This window comes from Macaca mulatta, chromosome 19, assembly GCF_049350105.2.
Source record: "Macaca mulatta isolate MMU2019108-1 chromosome 19, T2T-MMU8v2.0, whole genome shotgun sequence".
NCBI classification, from domain to species: Eukaryota; Metazoa; Chordata; class Mammalia; order Primates; family Cercopithecidae; genus Macaca; species Macaca mulatta.
In genome coordinates, this window is record NC_133424.1 from 61,062,275 (window position 1) to 61,082,333 (window position 20,059).

Here is a 20,059-nt window from a genome sequence, read left to right on the forward strand (position 1 = left end):
GGGCCTGGACTCCCGGGTCTGAGGGAGGAGGGGCCGGGGGCCTGGACTCCCGGGTCTGAGGGAGGAGGGGCTGGGTTATGGACTCCCGGGTCTGAGGGAGGAGGGGGCTGGGTTATGGACTCTTGGATGCAGAGCCAGGCTTTGGTAACGAATGTTTTTGGCATGAAGTGGTTTTATTCCAAGCAGACGTAAAGGGGAGCTCCGGCAGACCCGCCCTGTCAGCACCCACAGAAAGTCCCGCCACCCACCCCGTTCGCCTGTGGCTGTGGCTGTACCACATTCCAGTCCCTCAGTATTCAGCTCCATGCCTCAGTTTCCCCACAGCTCCTGAGCACAGTGTGCATGGCAGCGACTCCCCATCTTCCCCTCCACAGCTCCAGCTCAGGGCCTCAGCCGAACCCCTCATCAGGAAGGCCTGACCCTCGGGAGCTGCGTGTGCGTTCTTTAGGATCCGCAGCGGGGGACGCTGCCGGCCCATTTTCTCGGCTGTGACACTGAGGTCCGGTGCAGGCAATGGGCTTGCCAAAGTCCATTTTCCTTTTTTTTTTTTTTAAGACGGAGTCTCACTCTATCACCCAGGCTGGAGTGCAGTGGCGTGATCTCAGTTCACTGCAAGCTCCGCCTCCTGGGTTCAAGCAATTTTTCCGTCTCAGCCTCGTAAGTAGCCGGGATTACAGGCACCCACCACCACACCCAGCTAATTTTTGTATTTAGTAGAGATGGGTTTCACCATGTTGGCCAGGCTGGTCTCGAACTCCTGACCTCAGGTGATCCACCTGCCTCGGCCTCCCAAAGTGCTGGGATTACAGGAGTGAGCCACCTTGCTCAGCCTTTCTTTTTCCTTTTTTTTTTTTTTTTTAAAAGAGATGGCCTCTCGCTGTGTTGCCCAGGCTGGAGTGCAATGGCGTGATCTTGGCTCACTGCTGCCTCCACATCCAGAGCTCAAGCGATCCTCCCACCTCAGCCTCCAGAGTAGCTGGGACCACAGGTGTGCGCCACCATGCCCAACTAATTTGTTTTATTTATTGTGGAGATGGGGTCTCACTATGTTGCCCAGGCTGGTCTCCAACTCCTGGCCTCAAGCAACCCTCCCACCGTAGCCTCCCAAAGTGCAGAGATTACAGGCATGAGCCACCACTCCTGGCCCCAAATTGCAGAACAAGTGAAAAACATCCCTTCTGCTTTACAGACGCTGAGGCCAGAATCCTTATCCAAGGCAGGGTATGGAGGCAGGGGGCTCTGAGCTGACAGTTGTCCGGCACTGCTCCTTGGGTGGGCCAGCAGATTTGGCTTGGTCTCCTGTTCAGGGTTGCCCCCCAAGTCCTGCCCGCGGGGCCCAGTCTGACGGCCTGACGCCTCTGGGCTCTTGAAGTTTGAATGTAGCATCCCCAGCTAACTGCCTTCGGGCTGGGGACAGATAGCGGAGGCGGTGGGCAGGGGACAGGGGCAGAGCACCGCCCCAGGGAGGTCGGGAGTCCACCTCCCCGCGGGGGCCTCCTCCAGCGCCCCGCTGCCTCATCAGAGCCTTGGCTGGGGTGTCCTTGGAACCCCAGGACTTCTTGAGCTGTGGAAGGAAAGAGAAGGAGGTGAGAGGAGGCTGAGGTGGGGCCCTGGGGGAGAGCCAGAGAAGGCAGGAAGTGAGGCAAGAGAGAAGCAGTGAAAGTGACAGACGGCCAGGCATGGTGGCTCACACCTGTAATCCCAGCACTTTGGGAGGCCAAGGTGGGAGGATCACTTGAGGTCAGGAGTTCAAGACCAGCTGGCCAACATGGTGAAACCCCATCTCTACTAAAAATACAAAAATTAGCCTGATGTGGTGGTGGGTGCCTGTAATCCCAGCTACTCGGGAGGCTGAGGCAGGAGAACTGCTTGAACCCAGAAGGCAGAGACTGCAGCGAGCTGAGATAGCACCACTGTACTCCAGCCTGGGCGATAGAACAAGACTCAATCTCAAAAAAAAAAAAAAAAAAAAGGAAAAAAAGAAAAACAAAAAAGAAAAAGAAAAAGGTGATAAAGGATTTGAGGGAGGTGGAAGGAGATGATGGAGGAGGGAAGGGAGGGAAGAGAGGAGAGAGGGAGGAGAGAGATGGAGGCTGGACACGGTTCACGCCTGTAATCCTAGCACTTTGGGAGGCCGAGGTGGGAGGATTGCTTGAGCTCAGGAGTTCGAGACAAGACCAACCTAGGCAACACAGTGAGACCTCAACTCTCCAAAAAATAGAAAAATTAGGCTGGGTGTAGTGGCTCATGCCTGTAATCCCAGCACTTTGGGAGGTTGAGGTGGGCGGATCACCTGAGGTCAGGAGTTCGAGACCAGCCTGACCAACATGGAGAAACCCTACCTCTACTAAAAATACAAAGTTAGCCAGGTGTGGTGGTGCATGCCTGTAATCCCAACTACTCAGGATGCTGAGACAGGAGAATCATTGAATCCGGGAGGCAGAGGTTGTGGTGAGCTGAGATCACACCATTGCACTCCAGCCTGGGCAACAAGAGTGAAACTCTGTCTCAAAACACACACACACATACACACACACACACACACACACACACACACACACACACACAGATTAGCCAGGCGTGGTATCATGGGTCTGTAATCCTAGCTACTTGGAAAGCTGAGGTGGGAGGATTGCTTGAGCCAAGGAGGTTGAGGCTGCAGTAAGCTGAGATCATGCCACTGTACTCCAGTCTGGGAGACAGAGCGAGACCCTGTTTCCAAAAAAAAAAAAAAGGGTAGGGAGGTAAAAGAAGAGGAAGGGGTAAGGGAGAAGGTGAGGGAGGAGAAAGAAGGAGAGGAGGGAGGAGGGGAGCCAAGAAGGAGAGAGAGTAGACAGAGGGGGTGAAAGGTGAAGGACGACATGAGCAAGAAGAAGCAGGAAGGCAGCAGGAGGAGGGACAGAAAGGAGAGGGATGCAGAGGAGGAGGCAGGCAAGGAGGACGGTGTGGGGAGCCCAAGAGGGAAGGGGGGAAGTGAGAGGGCAAGCCTGGGACCCCCTAACCTACAGAGGGGCAAGGAACTGGGTCCCCACCTCTGCAGCTGGGGAGGAACCAGCAGCGCTGGCATCTGCCAGCCGGGAGCAAATATTTGCCAAGGGAGGGGATGCTGGGTGAGGGTGCTCAGGACCAGGTGAAGGTGAGGACCTTGCCCCTGCCCATCCCCCATCTCCTCTCCAGCTAGGAGCCTTCCTTGTCTGGGATGGAGGGAGATGATTCCTGATTCCCAGGACACTGCAGAGCAAGACCCTGTCTCAAATATATCTATCTCCCAGCCTTCCTGGCCTGGGATGAGGATATCACAAAATAAATAAATTCCACTTCAGGAAGTTATTTATTGTTTATTATTATTTATTTTTTGAGACAGTCTCGCTCTGTCGCCCAGGCTAGAGTGCAGTGGAATGATCTCAGCTCACTGCAACCACCACCTCCCTGGCTCAAACAGTTCTTCTGCCTAAGCCTCCCGAAAGCTGGGACTACAGGTGTGCACCACCACACCCAGCTAAATTTTTTGTATTTTTAGTACAGACAGGGTTTCAACATGCTGGCCAGGCTGGTCTCCAACTCCTTGTTTCAGGAATGTATTGTTGTTATCATTACTACTCTATTTTTATTTAGCCATGTGGATTCCTCCCTCAACCAAACTCAGAATGAATGCCCTTGCTCCGCCCGTTCCTAGATGGGGATACTGAGGTTCAGAGAAGTCAGGTCCTCGGCTTCCCCCCACCTAGTGTGTCATGCCAGGATTTGCACCCAGGGCTCTCCTGTCTCTGCCCCATGCCACCCAGCGCCCACCTGCCCAGCATGCAGCAAGTCAACAAACGACGCTATTAGGAATTTAGCGGCGCAGGCCCTCAGGAAACGCTTCGGGCTCTATGGCTGGGAGCAGGGCCCCTGGAGCCTGGCTTGCACCACCCTGGGCAAACGCCTTCCCCTTCCTGGGCTCCATGCTCTTCTGGCACCAGCCACAAAATCTCACCTCGTTGTCCCCATCACTGGAGCCAGACAGCTCGGACAGGCGGCTTAGGTCCCACAGGGAGCGGCTGGGCCGGGTCGCGGGGCCGCTGGGGGTCCGGGCGCGCTGCACGCTCCTTAGGATGTCGCTGAGTGCGGGCCCCGGGGCGGCAGGGGAGACGCGGCAGGCGGCCAGGCGGTGGGCCAGCGGGCCGTCAGGCGGCGGGGGCGACGCGGGGGCCACGGAGCGACGGCGGGACACGCGGTGCGGGCTGCGGCCCCGCTGCAGGCCCCCCGTGACCGAGGGATCCTGGGGGGGCGCAGGTGGGAGCAGACAGGAGGCGGCGTACAGCGTCCGGAACTCAAGGCTGAAGGCGTCGACGATTTCACCGGTCAGCAGGGTCACCAGGCCTCGGTGCAGACGTGCGTCACTCCACGTGAAGCTGGGGGTTGGGGAGCAGGGGGATCAGGGTCTCCAACCCCGAGGGCCCAGCCCCGCCCTCATCCCCAGCCAGGTCCCAGGGGAGGCGGTAGGGCCTCAGGCGAGTCCTGACCTCTCCAGCCTCAGCTTCCCCGTCTGTAGAATGGGGACAACTGAAGTATGTACCGGGATGGGATGGAGTGAAGACAGCCCAAGTTAAGACACTTATCTAATCAGGGCCAGGCGCAGTGACTCACGCTTTGGGAGGCTGAGGCAGGAGGGTTGCTTGAGCCCAAGAGTTTGAGACTAGCCTGGGCAACATGGGGAGACTCTGTCTCTACAAAAAATAAAAAAACTAGCCAGCTGTGGTGGCGCACACCTGTACTCCCAGCCACTTGGGAGGCTGAGGTGGGAGGATCCCTTGAGCCTGGAAATCTTTTTTTTTTTTTTTTTGAGATGGAGTTTTGCTCTTGTTGCCCAGGCTGGAGTGCAATGGCATGATCTCGGCTCACTACAACCTCTGCCTCCCGGGTTCAAGCAGTTCTCCTGCCTCAGCTTCCTGAGTAGTTGGGGACTACAGGCGCCTGCCACCATGCCCGGCTAATTTTTTGTATTTTTAGTAGAGATGGGGTTTCACCATGTTGGTCAGGCTGGTCTCGAAGCCCTGACCTCAGGTGATCCACCTGCCTCAGCCTCCCAAAGTGCTGGGATTACAGGCGTGAGTGACTGCGCCCTGCTGAGCCTGGGAAATTGAGGCTGCAGTGAGCCGTGATAATACCACTGCATTCCAGCCTGGGCAGCAGAGCAAGACCCTTCCCCGCCCCGCAAAAATAAAAATAAAAAAAAAAGGACACTGTGGTTCACGCCTGTAATCCCAGCACTTTGGGAGGCTGAGGCAGGCAGATCATGAGGTCAGGAGTTTGAGACCAGCCTGACCAACATGGTGAAACCCCATCTCTACTAAAAATACAGAAATTAGCTGGGTATGGTGGTGCATGCTGTAATTCCAGCTACTCAGGAGGCTGAGGCAGGAGAATTGCTTGAACCCGGGAGGCGGAGGTTGCAGTGAGCTGAGATCACACCACTGCACTCCAATCTGCGCGACAGAGCGAGACTCTGACTCAAAACGAAACAAAACAAAACAAAAAACTTATCTAGAATCAGACTGGAGTTTAAACCCAGGCTCTACCTGGTTCCCACTTAGGAACACCTGAATGCCTCAGTTTTCCCCTTTGGAAAGAGATGGAATTCACTTCTGGACACTAAAAGGGATTGTTTTAAGACCCAGCTGCTTCCTAGAATAACTGCCATCTAGTCAGCCCTGGCTGTGCACCAAGCTCTCCATGTTGCTGCTCCCTGCAGTGCTCATCTGCAATATGGAGCCAAAACCTAGGAAGGCCGGGTGCGGTGGCTACGCCTGTAATCCCAGCACCTTGGGAGGCTGAGGCGGGAGGACTGCTTGAGGCTAGAAGTTTGAGACCAACCTGGGCAATGTAGCAAGATTCCATCTCTACAAAAAATTTTATGAAATTAGCCGGGCATGGTGGTGCACCCCTATAGTCCCAGCTACTCTGGAGGCTCAGGGAGGAGAATCACTTGAGCCTGGGAAGTCAGGGCTGCAGTGAGCCAAGATCGCGCCACTACACTCCAGCCTAGGCCACAGGGCAAGATCCTTTTTTTGTTTCTTTTTTTTTTTTTTGAGGTGGAGTCTTGCTCTGTTGCCTAGGCTCAAGTGCAGTGGCACAATCTTGGCTCCCTGCAACCTCCACCTCCCAGGTTCAAGCAATTCTCCCTGCCTCAGCCTCCCGAGTAGCTGGGATTACTGGTGCCCACCACCACGCCCAGCTAACTTTTGTATTTTTAGTATTTGTAGTAGAGACGGGGTTTCACCATGTTGGCCATGCTGGTCTTGAACTCCTGACCTCAGGTGATCCACCCGCCTTGGCCTCCCAAAGTGCTGGGATTACAGTTGTGAGCCACTGTGCCCAGCCAACTTTAAAAACAAAAATTAAATTAAAAAATAAATAAAACATAGGAAGATTCAAATGACTGAACACGGGTCAAGCCCCTTGCACGTGGCCACCGCTGAGAGCCTGTGAGCTGTGGGAGCCAGTGCCCTAACACTTCCTGTCATCACAGTAGTTATTGAAAGCACCAAGGGCCAGGTGTGGCGCGGTGGCTCACGCCTGTAATCCCAGCACTTTGGGAGGTCGAGGCAGGCAGATCACTTGAGCTCAAGAGTTCGCGACCAGTCTGGCCAACATGGTGAAACCCTGTCTCTACTAAAAATACAAAAATTAGCCAGATGTGCTTGCACGCCCCTGTAGTCCCAACCGCTTGGGAGGCTGAGTTACGAGAATCGCTTGAACCTGGGAAGCAGAAGCTGCAGTGAGCTGAGTTCACACCACTGCACTCCAGCCTGGGTGACAGAGTGAGACTCCGTCTCAAAAAATATAAATAAAATAAAAGCAAGCCAGCACTGAGCATGAATCCTGGCACACAGTAAATGCTCAGTTAATACACCCTCTTTTTTCCCAGCCTCTTTGGAATTCAATGAACCTGGCTCTCATCCTGACTCGGGGACCCCAGATACATCACTTTCCCTTCCCCAGCCTCGGTTTGCCCGTCTGGAAAATGGGGTCACCATGGGAGGTATGAGGCTGAAGTCAAGCCCTTGGTGGGTACAGCACAGAGAATGTGGATAAGCTTGCGGCCAGCATTCTCTGGGTTCAGGGCATCTTCACCTTGGCGGAGGTGGCAGAGCCCTCTTGCGCCCTGGCAGGTTGGCGGGACAGGCTACCCCTTGGATTGTGACACCCCCTCCTCTCACCTATGACCTCATCCCCAGAGCAGCCAGTGGGAACCCTGAGGGATCTGTGAGATCACTCATTCCATTCACAGACTCTTGTCAGACAGCAGCCACCAGCTCACCTCCATCCCCAGGACTTAGAGGGACACAGGGCATTGGGAACAGAGGACACTCCAGGCGCTGACCCTGGGAGGCCAGGACCAGGGCCAAAGTCCCGTGGGCAGGAGGAGTCCTCGGAGGTCCTTCATTCAGCAGTTCCGGGAGGTCTAGGAAGCCCACGGCCTGGCTGGGGCAGCGTCAACGCCGCCAGGCCGCCATGGTCCTGTGCTGGCTGCTGCTTCTGGTGATGGCTCTGCCCCCAGGCACGACGGGCGTCAAGGACTGCATCTTCTGTGAGCTCACCGACTCCACGCAGTGTCCCGGCACCTCCATGCGCTGTGGTGATGACGAGGACTGCTTCACAGGCCGGGGGATCGCCCCAGGCACCGGTCCGGTCATCAACAAAGGCTGCCTTCGAGCCACCAGCTGCGGCCGGGAGGAACCTGTCAGCTACAGGGGCGTCACCTACAGCCTCACCACCACCTGCTGCAGCGGCCGCCTGTGTAACAGAGCTCTGGGCTCCTCGAGCAGCCAGACGGTGGGGGCCACCACCAGCCTGGCACTGGGGCTGGGTATGCTGCTCCCTTCACGTTTGCTGTGACCAACAGGGAGGACGAGGCCTGGGACTGTTCTCCCAGATCTGCCACTCCTCACGTCCCCGTCTCCTTCTCCCACTAAATGGCCAGAGAGGCCCTGGACAACCTCTTGCGGCCCTGGCTTCATCCCTTCTAAGGCTGTCCACCAGGAGCCCGGTGTTCAGGGAAGCACCCCCAGGCCTGATTGAGCGGCAGGGGAGCACGGCCTGTGGGTTTGATTGTACTACTCTATTCTACCGGTTCTAAGATGCAGAGCTTCTCACGTTTCAATCACGATGCTTCTCTCCATTGGTGGCACCTTAGAGTCCATGAAATACGGTAAAAAATATATATATACATCTCATAATAAATGACAGCTGATGTTCATGGAGCATTCTTTGTTTTTCCTTTTCCTTTGTTTTTTTTTTTTTTTTTTTTTCCTTTTTGTAGCGATAAGATCCAGCTATGTTGCCCGGGGGGTCTCAGATTCCTGGGCTCAAGTGATCCTCCCACCTCAGCCTCTCAAAGTGCTGGGATTACAGGTGTGAGCCATGGCACCCGGCCAAGACTGTCTTATGTTACGTGCCACGGAATCCTCACACAAAGCTGGGAAGGTAAACACTCTTTCAAACATTTCAAACATTCCGGTCTCAACTCTAGTGGGTTCTCAAAGTGTGGTCCCTGGACCAGAAACAGCAGCAGTATCAAGTGGGAACTTACTAAAAATGCAGATTCTCAGGCCCTGTTCCAGGCACGATGAATGGGAGTGGGGTCCAAAAGCTGTGTATTGTTTTCTCTTTCTCTTTTTTTTTTTTTTCTTTGTGAAACAGGGTTTTGCTCTGCTGCCCAGGCTGGAGTGCAGTGGTGCAATCTTGGCTTACTGCAGCCTCCACCTCCTAGGCTCAAGTGATCCTCCCACCTCAGCCTCCTGAGTAGCTGGGACTACAAGCATGCTCCATCATGCTTGACTAATTTTTATTTCTTTAAATTTTTGTAGAGATGGGGTCCTGCTATGTTGCCCAGGCTGGTCTCGAAGTCCTGGGCTCAAGTGATCCTCCTGCCTCAGCCTCCTAAAATGCTGGGACTACAGACGTGAACCACCATGCCCAGTCTTTTTCCGTTTTCTTTTTCTTTTCCTTTTTTTTTCTTTTTTTGAGACAGAGTCTTGCTTGGTCACCCAGGCTGGAGTGTAATCGTGCAATGGTGCGATCTCGGCTCACTGCAACCTCCACCTCCCCGGTTCAAGCGATTCTCCAGCCTCAGCCCCCGAGTAGCTGGGACTAGAGGTGCACGCCACCATGCCTGGCTAATTTTTTGTATTTTTAGTAGAGACAGGGTTTCACCGTGTTGATCAGGCTGGTCTCAAACTCCTCACCAAACTGACCTCAGGTGATCCACTGCCTTGGGCTCCCAAAGTGCTGGGATTACAGGTGTGACCCACCACGCCCAGCCATTTTTCTTTTTCCTCTTCCTTTTCCTGAATTATCTGCTACAAAAGCTGTGTGGTTTTTTTGTTTTGTTTTTGTTTTTGTTTTTGTGAGACGGAGTCTTGTTCTGTCGCCTAGGCTGGAGTGCAGTGGCATGATCTCGGCTCGCTGCAACTTCTGCCTCCTGGGTTCAAGTGATTCTCCTGCCTCAGCCTCCTGAGTAGCCGGGATTACAGGCACCCGCCATCATCCTGGCTAATTTTTGTATTTTTGTAGAGATGGGGTTTCACCATGTTGGCCAGGCTGGTCTTGAACTCCTGACCTCAGGTGATTGCCCGACTTGGCCTCCCAAAGTGCTGGGATTACAGGTGTAAGCCACCATGCCCAGCCCAAATCTGTGTTTTAACAAGTGCTCCCAGGGATTCTGGTGCATGCACAGGGTTGAAAGCTACTGTTCCTGACCAGTGTTCTCAGCTAGGCACCTGTGCTCCCCAGCGGGCATCTTTGCTGTCTGGAGAGGTTTTCGGTTCTCTAATTGGCAGGGAAAGCTGGGGGTACTGGGCGTGTGATGCTACTGACCTCTGCTGGGTCAAGGCAGAAGATGCCAAGCAGCCTCCCACAGTGTACCCAACAGCCCCCGCAACGAAGACTCAGCCAGCCCAAGTGTGGATGCTACCCCTGTTGAGGGACCTGCTTCTAGAGGCTCTAACCCTATCAGCCCCGTGACATAGAGGGGGAAACTGAGGCACAGAGAGGTGAAGTAAGTCGCCTGAAGTCACACAACGGGGAACTGACAGAGCTAGAATTTGAATCCAGGCCGTCTGGTCCCAGAGCCCACACCCCTCTCCTCCCCGACTGTGCTGTGACCCTGTGAGGTAGGTGCTGTTATTATTTGCAGTTTCTTTTTTTTTTTTCTTTTTTCTTTTGCTTTTTTGAGACGGAGTCTTGCTCTGTCTCCCAGGCTGGAGTGCGACAGCGCAATCTCGGCTCACTGCAACCTCTGTCTCCTGGGTTCAAGTAATTCTCCTGCCTCAACCTCCCAAGTAGCTGGGAAGACAGGGTTTCACCATGTTGGCCAGACTGGTCTTGAACTCCTGACCTCAGCTGATCTGCCTGCCTCGGCCTCTCAAAGTGCTGGGATTACAGGCTTGAGCCACCACGCCCGGGTATTTTCTTAGATGCTCAGACAGGTGGAGTTATTTACCCAAGGCAGAGCTTAGACCCCAATCGAAGTGCCAATCCACCCCCAAACTGTTTGCCCAGTTTTCCAGATGAGAAAACACCAGGTCAAAGAGAAGCAGACTTACCCAAGACCACTAAACAGACCAGCACCGGGTCCGGCCGCAGCACGTATCTCCTCCCCAGGGGAGGGTGTTTTGTCCCCATTACACAGATGAGAAAAGAGAGGGCTGGGCAGGGGATGCCAGCTGTTCTCTGAGCACACTGAGGGAAAGTGGGGTATAGGACGCTGGGAGGTGGGGGGCGGGGCGAGGACTACACCTGTAGGATCCTGAGATGACCCTCTCGCCGTCCAGCAGCACGAACTTCTCCCGCACGGTGCCGCTCACCTGCCTCCGCCAGCGGCTCTGGAAGCTGCAGCCCCGCACCACGCGGACATCCATGTTCTATTGGTGTGGGGAGTGGACGGCACACCCTTGCTGAGGCCCACTGCACGGATTCAGGCTCCCTCCAGGCTGGTTTTAACTGGAGGGACCCATGACTCCATAGAAGTATCTGTCCAAGGCCAGACCTGGTGGCTCATGCTTGTAATCCCAGCACTTTGGGAGGCCAAGGGGGGGGGGTGAATCACCTGAGGTCAGGAGTTCGAGACCAGCCTGGCCAATATAGTGAAACCCCGTCTCTACTAAAAGTACAAAAATTAGCCAGGCATGGTGATACATGCCTGTAATCCCAGCTACTGGGGAGTTTGAGGCAGGAGAATCATTTGAACCCGGGAGGCAGATGTTGCAGTGAGCCAAGACCGTGCCACTGCACTCCAGCCTGGGTGACAGAGCAAGACTCCATCTCAAAAAAAAAAAAAAAAAAGAAAAAAAAAAGAAATATCTGCCTCGGCTTCCTCAGAGCCACTGATATCACCCCTCAGGCGTTTCTTGGGGATACCCAAACTCAGTGACTCAAGATTCCTTGGGGTGCCCACCCCCACTTCCCCAATGCTGTGGGCATTAGATCCCAGGGGACCATCCCTGCTAGCATCCATCTCAATGACCCGGGGCTCCGTGGAAGGGTCTGCCCCCACCGCCCCCATGCCAGGGGAATGGGGACTCACAGGTCCCCCTGGCCCGGCCCCTACCTCCGTGGCCCAGGGGTTCACCCCCAGCTGCTGGGCCAGCTCCAGGAAGGCAGGCAGCTGCTGGCGGTCCAGGAGCAGGTAGACAGGTACCCAGCGGCGCATGGCAGCATCCACCAAGTCCAAAAGCAGGTCTGGGTCAGTGAAGACGTCCATGACCACGGCCACCAGCTGGGGGTGGGGAGAGGGGAGGTGGATGTGTGAACGAAAGCTGGTTCGGGGGACATTCAGAGGGTGTGGGAAGCCTGACATCCGGAATCTGGGAGTAAAGTGCTCTGGGGGCTGGGAGTTTAACATTCAGGGGACACTAAAGGGGAGACTCCCAGACATACACTGCTGCTCAAACCGCACCGATGTGTGAAAGCAAAACGCTGTCCCTCCATGAGATCCCCAGCCCCTTCTTGAGATTCCTGGCTCCTAAATGCTGGAAAATTGTTATCACAAATCATATGTTTGCTTGTTTTTCTTTTTTGTTTTTTTGGGGTTTTTTTGTTTTGTTTTTGTTTTTGTGTTTGAGACGGAGTCTCGCTCTGTCGCCCAGGCTGCAGTGCAGGGGTGCGATCTCAGCTCACTGCAAACTCCACCTCCCAGGTTCAAGCAATTCTCCCGCCTCGGCCTCCCGAGTAGCTGGGACTACAGGCGCCCACCACGCCCAGCTAATTTTTTGTATTTTTAGTAGAGATGTACTTTCACCGCGTCAGCCAGGATGGTCTCGATCTTCTAATCTTGTGATCCACCTGCCTCAGCCTCCCAAAGTGCTAGGAGTACAAGCGTGAGCCACCACACCCTGCTTTTTTTTTTTCTCTTTTTAAAGACGAAGTCTTGCTCTGTTGTTGCCCAGGCTGGAATGCAGTGGCACAATATCAGCTCACTGCAACTTCGGCCTCCAGCGCTCAAGCTATTCTCCTGTCTCAGCCTCCAGAGTAGCTGGGATTACAGGCGCCCGCCACCACACCTGGCTAATTTTCATATTTTTACCAAGTTGGCCAGGCTGGTCTGGAACCCCTGACATCGGGTGATCCCCCAGCCTCGGCCTCCCACAGTGCTGGGGTTACAGGCCATGAGCCACCGTGCCTGGCCTACAAATCACGTTTGTAACACAGAACATCGTCCCCTGAGCTGCGACACTGCGGTGCCCAAATGTCCACGACAGTTTGGCTCTAAGATCAGTGGTGGATGTCCCATAGGGCACTGTGGGCAGCTACATTTCTGGGTCCTGGGGAATTTTCTGGGTGCTGGGTGCAGGAGGGCTGACCTGCTAGGCAACTGTGGCGAACCTGGGGGACACAGAGGTGCTGAAGGCCTGGATATTGCAGGCAGCATGAAATAGTGGAAAACCCTGACTCAGCAACCAGACAGCCTGGGTTCAAATCCCCACTCGGCCACTTGCAGGGAAGAGATTTAACTGCCCCGTGCCTCCGTGGTCACAGTAGTCCCTCTGGTGGCACAGGGTTCTGGCTCGATGATTCACATTAGTCCCTGGGAAGCCCTTCACATAGGAGCTGGCGGACACTAAGACTGTGAAGTACATAGTGGGCTTTCCAAGGGCTATAGTGGGGACATCTGGGTCCTCCTTGGAGGGAGAGTGGAGACCTCTGGCTTGGTGATGAGGGGATAAGGGAATGACTGAGACTGGGGGTGTCATAATTAGGCTCAAGGGGCATCGATACCTAAGGGCACCCAGGTCTTGAGGGAGGGTAGGGGCCCCCATTTCTTTTTTCTTTTTGGCATGGAATCTCGCTCTGTCGCCCAGGCTGGAGTGCAGTAGCTCGATCTTGGCTCTCTGCAACCTCTGCCTCCCGGGTTCAAGCAATTCTTCTGCCTCAGTCTCCCTAGTAGCTGGGACTACAGGCACCCACCACCATACCCGGCTAATTTTTGTATTTTTAGTAGAGATGGGGTTTCACTATGTTGGCCAGGCTGGTCTCAAACTCCTGACCTCATGATCCGTCTGCCTCGGCCTCCCAAAGTGCTGAGATGACAGGCATGAGCCACTGCACTCGGCTGGGCCCCCATTTCTGAGAGTAAGGATGAGGTCTGGGCGTGTAGGCACCTGCGTCCTGGGGCTGGAAGGTGTGGACTCCTGGGTCCCAGGGGTATAGGTCCTTTAGGGTAGGGGTGTGGGCTTGCAAGTCCCAGGAGGACAAGGGAGAGAATGCCTGGGTCCCCGTCCCAGTCTGGGGAATGGACACCAGGCCCCCGCGACACCCACCTTGTGGGCAGCCTGGATCTCCAGCCGCACTAGCTCCTTGAGGGGTGGTTGTCCCTCTCCAGGGGGCTGGGTATACAGCTGCGCCCGGGTGATGCCCTTCCACGCTGAGTCCACTGGCCAGCCCAGCCGCAGGATGGGTGCCGGCTGCTCCGACTGCCCAGGCCAGTAGCTCAGGCTGCCCGCATCCCCATCGGCGGTGGGGGCTCCGTCTGCCATCCTGCCAGGCTCCGGCTTGGCCACTGTCCAGTCTTCAGCTGCCGCTGCCAAGCCCTGGACCTCATCTGCACTGAGGAAGGGCCGCAGCTCCTCGCGCTGCACACAGGCCTGAAACGCCTCCGCACCCTTGCTCAACAGAGCCTCCAGTGCCAGCCGCTGGCCCTCGGAATACAGGAAGCCGGAGCTCGCCCCGGGCACCCTGGGACCGGAGTCCACTCCTTCCAGCGCCGCCAGCTGGGAGGCCGCCATCAGGGTCACTCGGGTGGGAGGACTGACTGTGAGAGGCTGGGTCCCCGGGGGTCTGGCTGTCTTTGGGGACTGTGACCATCTGGGGGCTCTCCTGATAGGCAGACCCTATGTGGCCATCCGAGGCCTCCAGGGGGCCCCTGCAGACGTCCAAATGGCTCCCTGCAGCGGCCCCTGCCTCACTGTCCTGACAATCACACTGCCCAAATAAGCGACTACCCAGTGTGTCAGGCCACTCAGATCCGCCACCTGCCTGTGCCCAGGTGGCACCATGCCTGGCTGGCCTTCTGTGACCTTCCTGCCAGCCGTCTCTGCTGGTCAGGCTGACCTCCTGACACCATCCCCAACCGTGTGGCCCATCAGCTGGCCATCCATGCTCAGCCACACGACAGCCTCCAACCCACCAGTCACACAGTGCCCAGTCAGACCCTTTAGTTGTCCTGAATTTGGTCAGGCTGACCAGTTGATCATTTCCAGGCGACAGGCTGTCTGCCGGTCTCCAATCACCCAGAGATCCTTAAATAAAGGCACAGCAGGCTGCCTGCCTGCCCCAGACCAAGAGCACAATGAACTGACGCTCTCCTTTCACTGTCCGGCAAATGCCAGTGGCTTCCGACTGAGTCACAGGATCTGGCTGCCTGGTGGAGCATGTGTCTCTGACTGAATCCAACGGCCCCCACGAGTTTCTCCTACTCACCAGCTCTCACCTGCAGACCAGCCAGGATGCCTCTCCATTGGACCTGCTCGTTCAGCCTTAGAGAAATGCTGAAGGCTTGGCATACCCTTCCCTACCCTGTCAATGGGGGACCCTGCTCCCTGGACCCTCACACTCCCTCCAGCTGCCGCAGTGGAGGGTGACATGCGCTACAGGGGTCTCCATTACTATGGGATGGGTCTAGGACCTTGGCAGCCCATCTAGGTGTGAGTGCCACCTAACCAACCGCCCTCCTGAGGCGGGCTGCCCCTGCCTGGGACCTGGCCCTGAGACCTGTTTCAGACCGTTCTCGGATCTGTGGTGAGCCCTAACCAAGCTGCCCCCAGCCTGGTTTCTGCCTAAATCCTATCTCCTGCCAGCTGCCCGGATGCTTCTTCCCACACAGGGGCCACTCTATAACTCGCCCTGTCTCCCTCCCAAGCCCCAGTTGCCCCCTTGAAGCTCCTGACCCAACCTCGGGGATCCCGGCAACCCAGGCAGCTGCTTCCTCCAGACCACAGCAAGGAGCTGCAAAGAGAAGGAAGGAGTCAAGCCAGGCTGGCCTCCCTGCCCCACCCCCACCCCCACCCCCCCACCCATCCCCCTCTCGCCGGGCCCATCCACACCGGCTGGTGCTGGGCTCCACGGCCTCCCTTCCGGCACTTGCCTTTTCCGAGGACACGGCTGTGGTTCTCCGGCACTTCCTGGCCTCTGGCCTGTCCTCAGGCCTCCACCTGGAATCCGGGGAGCCCTACCCCTTGTGTAAACACAGGAGGGCCCCCACAGGCCACCAGGAGAGGTCCAGCTCACACACTTTCTTTACCTGTCCTCACTCGGGGTGAACGCCCCTTCAGACCCAGGCTTCCCGGTCGCGGCGTGGGGAGTTGAGATCACCTCACCTGTTTCCAGGCAGCCTCTCCCTCCCCGCAGCCCTGCCTGCCTGCACCCTGCACTTCCCGGTCCACACCCCGCCCGCCATCCCAGCGCCAGGGAGGGGCACAGGATCCTTTAAGAGGGGCGGGTGTGGCTGACCCAAGGAAGCAGGTGTGGGAACACCTGCCACCTGGCTGTTGGGAAGGAGGCAGGGCTCAGACCCTAGGGGGCAGGGAGCTTCCGGGGCAGTGGGGGCAGGAGGAGGGCTGGTCTTCGCTGGCATGGCGTCCCTGTCCCCAAACCAAATGCATTCTCACCTGCAGGCGCCAACCCCCCAACCCATCCCCCAATAACACACACACAGGACTGTCAGCATTCAAAATCTTTTTAATAAGAGGATAGGATCCAAGGTTAGTTTTTGTAGCCTCGACTGGCCCGTCGGCCTCTGGCACGCTCGAACTTCCGGCCCTTGGAGCGGACATAGGGTCTGTGGGGAGAGAAGAGAGAGGGGGGCCCTCTTACAGGAAGCCATCATGGAGTGGCACAGGAACCCCACACGCATGTCACATTCAGCCCCAGGAGAGTCAGTGGCTGCTGGAAAAGCTTGGCAGAGTGGGAAGCCAAGGAGCCAGGAGGGGCTACGGAAGCACCTGTCCCACCACCTGCAGGGCCCCAGCCCGGGCAGCAGAGGCCGGTGAACCTCATGCTCCCCAGGAGATGCCAGCTCAGGCCCTGGAAAACAGAGCTCCAAGCAAAGTGTTGAAGGGAAAAGCAGGCGAGATGAGGCAGCTGAGAGTTGCAGAAGGCCTGGGGCTGGCTGATACCAGGGACAGGAGAAGCAGCCCAAGTGTGGCCAGGCCCGGCTCTGCAGGTTGAGTCTGGGTAGAGGGCAGAGCTGGGGGCCTGATACTCACTTGGTGTGGCTGTGCGGGGTTCCTGGGGCCTTGCCGAAATGCCGGTACACCTCTCGGCCCTTGCGAGGACCTAGGGAAGGGGAAGGAGAACCAGCTGAGACAGGGATCTGGCGCCCAGCTTTTGGCCTCCCAGATCCAGGAGAGTGAAGGCTGCCAGTAGCCACACAGCTCACTCCAACCCCGTCGACTAGGCATCACTCACCGGAGAGCAGAACAGTGCCGCAGCCCTTGGGGGAGTCCAGGGCCAGCTGGTCGAAAGTGAGGATCTTGCCCCCTGCCCTGAGGATGCGGCTGCGGGCCCGGCTGGTTACGCGCAGTGCACATACCTGGTGGAGAGAACAAGGCTGGCGGGTCAGACCCATGTGGTCACCCAGGGGCTGCAGGGACTCACCCTCCACTGCCTCGGCGCAGCAGAGCCCTGGAAACCAACACTATCATTTATTACCTGGAGCACCCCGGGCTGAGAGCAGCTGTTCTCAACACTTTATCTCCAAGAACTTTTAACAGCGCATCCCTAGTGTTACGCTAGAAATAATAGCAAGGAAGCTGGGCCAAAAAAAGACCTGTTCAGAGGTGACAAAGGAGTCTAGACTTGAGCCCAGGCTGTCTGGCTCTAGGGGCCAGCCCTAACAGTTTACAACCTGCTCCAGAAGAAGCCTGCCCAGGGGACCCCACCATCAATAACCCCAGAGACGACCCACTCCAACCCTCAAAGCCACTCGGACAGGCAGGATGCTTGCCTCAGCAGAGGGGGCAAGACTGAGGAAGGACGAGCACAGCATGGCACGGGTCTGATGGGTGTGCCCGCCCCCGCCACTCACCTTCAGTTTGGGCACCTCCTGAACCCGCACGTCGTCCGTTATGGTCCCCACAACCACGGCCGTTTTGTTTTCCCGGCCAGGAAGCTTCATCTTCCGGATCTTGGGGTGGGGAGGATGCACGTCGTAAGTCCTTTTGGTGTTTACATCCAGCTCCGTTTCAGGCATCCCCAGACCAGGGCAGCTGTGCCCTCTAACGGGACCCCCGACTCACACCACACCCCTTAAACCCCACAGGCCTCCCTCAGGTCCCGCTGGGGAAAGCTCTAGATAAAAACAATGCAGACTGTCCAACAGGGCCTCCCTCAGCAGGGCCTTTGACATAAAACTCAGTTATGACTTGGGGCCTTGGGGGAATCTCCTGAAGCCATCAGGACACCTCCACCTCACAATAAGGAGAAGCGGCCCAGGAGCCTCGCCCGCTGCCCATGAACACTCAGTTCCAACCAACAGTCCAAGCTCTCCGCTCGTGGCTGGCTGAGACAAACCCGTGATGCCCCGGTTGCTCCCAGAGCTCGAAGTCCTCCCTCCTTTCCAGACAGACAAGACCCAGTGGCTCCCAGGTCCACCGTGCTCTCTGGCCAGCCACTCACCATCCGAGAAAGGGACAGAGGAGGCCGGTTGGTGCGACTCATAAACAACCTCTTCAGCACAACCTGGTTGAATGTGGAATTGGTTCTTCTGGCCAGAAACCTGTACAACTGGAGGGACGGGAAGAGAGTGAGAAGCTGGGACAGCTGGCTCCCCTGCAGCCTTCCAGTGAAGGGGCAAACACATGACGATTTGGACTAGAAGAATCTTTATCCCTTTCCCCCAACCCAGCAACCTAGAGGGAGAAAGCTGGCCCAGGTCCCTCCTGGCCAAGGACCTAGAAAATCCCAGCTCCACTCCCAAGCCAAGCTGTACACAGCCTAGAGGCTGAAAACACAAACGCAGGAGGCCCTGGGACAGAACCAGAGACGCAAGCCTGCCCTGCAGGCCCCAGGGAGGAGCCTGGTGCCAGCACTAGAATGGAGGATCTGCAAGTCACAGACCTGGGGTGACCCTCCCCAAAGACCTCTCAGGGCCCAGCCTCACCTTGACCAACAGCCTCAGGTAGATATCCTGGCTCTTGGGCTCCTTGCGCCGAACCTTTCGGTCCTTGTTGTGGCGGATGTCAACTCCCTGCGGGGGTGAAGAGGCAACCATGGACCCAATTACCCCCAACCATGGCCAATTATTACTTATTTCTGAAACTGAGAGCTGGGCCCCAGGTCCAGCTCTGAACACACCAGCTCAAATCCCAGGCCTACCACAAAGAGACCTCTGGGCTGCCACCGACCCCTCTGTAAAAAGGGGCTACTTACAATGCCTTCAGCCCATGGCACACAGAACCCGGAAAACAAAACAGCGTAACACAGCAGCCATGTTAACTTTATATAAAAAGGTTAATTCTTTACAACTTGTATTTTGCAACAATGTTAAGTTCTCAAAACTGGCTCCCACACCTGCAGGATAACCAAAAATATCGAACCAATGGCAGTAATGATGGAAACGAATCCTTATTCAGAACCGAGCAATACTACCAGAACCACCTCTCCTACAACATCAGTCAATCCAACAACCCTTACGAAGTACTGTCTTTTTAAGAAATTGTTTTTGAAGTGGAAACAGGGTCTCACTATATTGGCCAGGCTGGTCTTGATCTCCTGGGCAAGGAATCCTCCAGCCTCGGCCTCCCTAAAGGCTAGGATAACAGGTTTGAGCCACCTCGAAAGGCTCTTACCTCCCTGCTGCCTTTCTGAGTAACTGAAGTTTTTTCAGACTTTGTTCGCAATCATTGAGAACTATTTAAGTTTTAATAGTTCCACTTACTCAGCACTGTGTGCAAGACCCCGTGGTGAGAATTTCCTGTGAGTTTATTATTCCCAAATTCGCAAACTTGTCAGATGGGATTATTGTGTACATAACGAACAGTCACACTGGGGCAAAGGCTCAAAAACCATCACAAGGTGGGAAGGGACCTGAGACTCAGAGGCCTCCCTGGTCCCCAAATTGATCCTCCCACCCGACTTTTCGTACTACAAAGTGACAGGTCCGGATAGAAGCAGCAAAGCCAAGTAACTACGAGCGGCTGCGGGTCCAGCCAGCCACCTGCGTCGGAATCCTGGCTCCGCCACTTCCTAGCTTTGTAAACCCAGTCATATCAGCCTCCGAGTACCTCAACTTGGTCACCTACTCAATGGGGGCGGTAGGCTATGACTCTGACCCATCCCTGCTCTCCTGGCCCCCAGAGTACGTCCCCAGTATCGGGAGTTGCCCCCTCCAGGCAGCCGCAGACCCCCTGCCGCCCTCCAGCGTGCCCCTAGGCCGCGACTACAGCGGATGGCAGCGGATTGCCCAGCCCCGAACGCCGCAAAGCGGGCTCACCATGATGGCGCCTCCTGCTCGGCCAGGTCCGGAAAGAGAGAACAGTACCGGGGTGGGCGGGGAAAGCCTCCAGCGAGTGGCGCCGCC

At 56.2% G+C, this 20,059-nt stretch overlaps 3 protein-coding genes across 4 annotated transcripts; 1 reads left to right on the top strand and 2 right to left on the bottom strand.

The window, feature by feature from the left end:
• Positions 1 to 154: 154 nt before the first annotated feature.
• On the bottom strand, positions 155 to 15,994 carry FAM83E (family with sequence similarity 83 member E). Its single transcript, XM_077980709.1, has 6 exons — positions 15,626 to 15,994; positions 13,803 to 15,486; positions 11,594 to 11,761; positions 10,783 to 10,907; positions 3,977 to 4,394; positions 155 to 1,564 (listed from the first exon to the last, which is right to left on the bottom strand). Exons 2-6 carry the CDS (start codon positions 14,265 to 14,267, stop codon positions 1,304 to 1,306), a joined length of 1,437 nt encoding a protein of 478 aa, XP_077836835.1. The 5' UTR covers positions 14,268 to 15,486; positions 15,626 to 15,994; the 3' UTR covers positions 155 to 1,303.
• Positions 7,261 to 8,246, top strand: SPACA4 (sperm acrosome associated 4). The gene has a single exon (XM_001114051.5). The coding sequence runs from the start codon at positions 7,498 to 7,500 to the stop codon at positions 7,879 to 7,881; it is 384 nt and encodes a 127-aa protein (XP_001114051.3). The 5' UTR covers positions 7,261 to 7,497; the 3' UTR covers positions 7,882 to 8,246.
• Positions 15,995 to 16,198: 204 nt separating the features above from the next.
• On the bottom strand, positions 16,199 to 20,010 carry RPL18 (ribosomal protein L18). Of its 2 annotated transcripts, NM_001193563.1 has the most exon segments (7): positions 16,201 to 16,318; positions 16,746 to 16,815; positions 16,948 to 17,071; positions 17,567 to 17,665; positions 18,157 to 18,264; positions 18,641 to 18,727; positions 19,973 to 19,996. In NM_001193563.1, coding segments are annotated over 7 exon segments (567 nt in total). In that variant the 5' UTR covers positions 19,976 to 19,996; the 3' UTR covers positions 16,201 to 16,242.
• Positions 20,011 to 20,059: the final 49 nt, after the last annotated feature.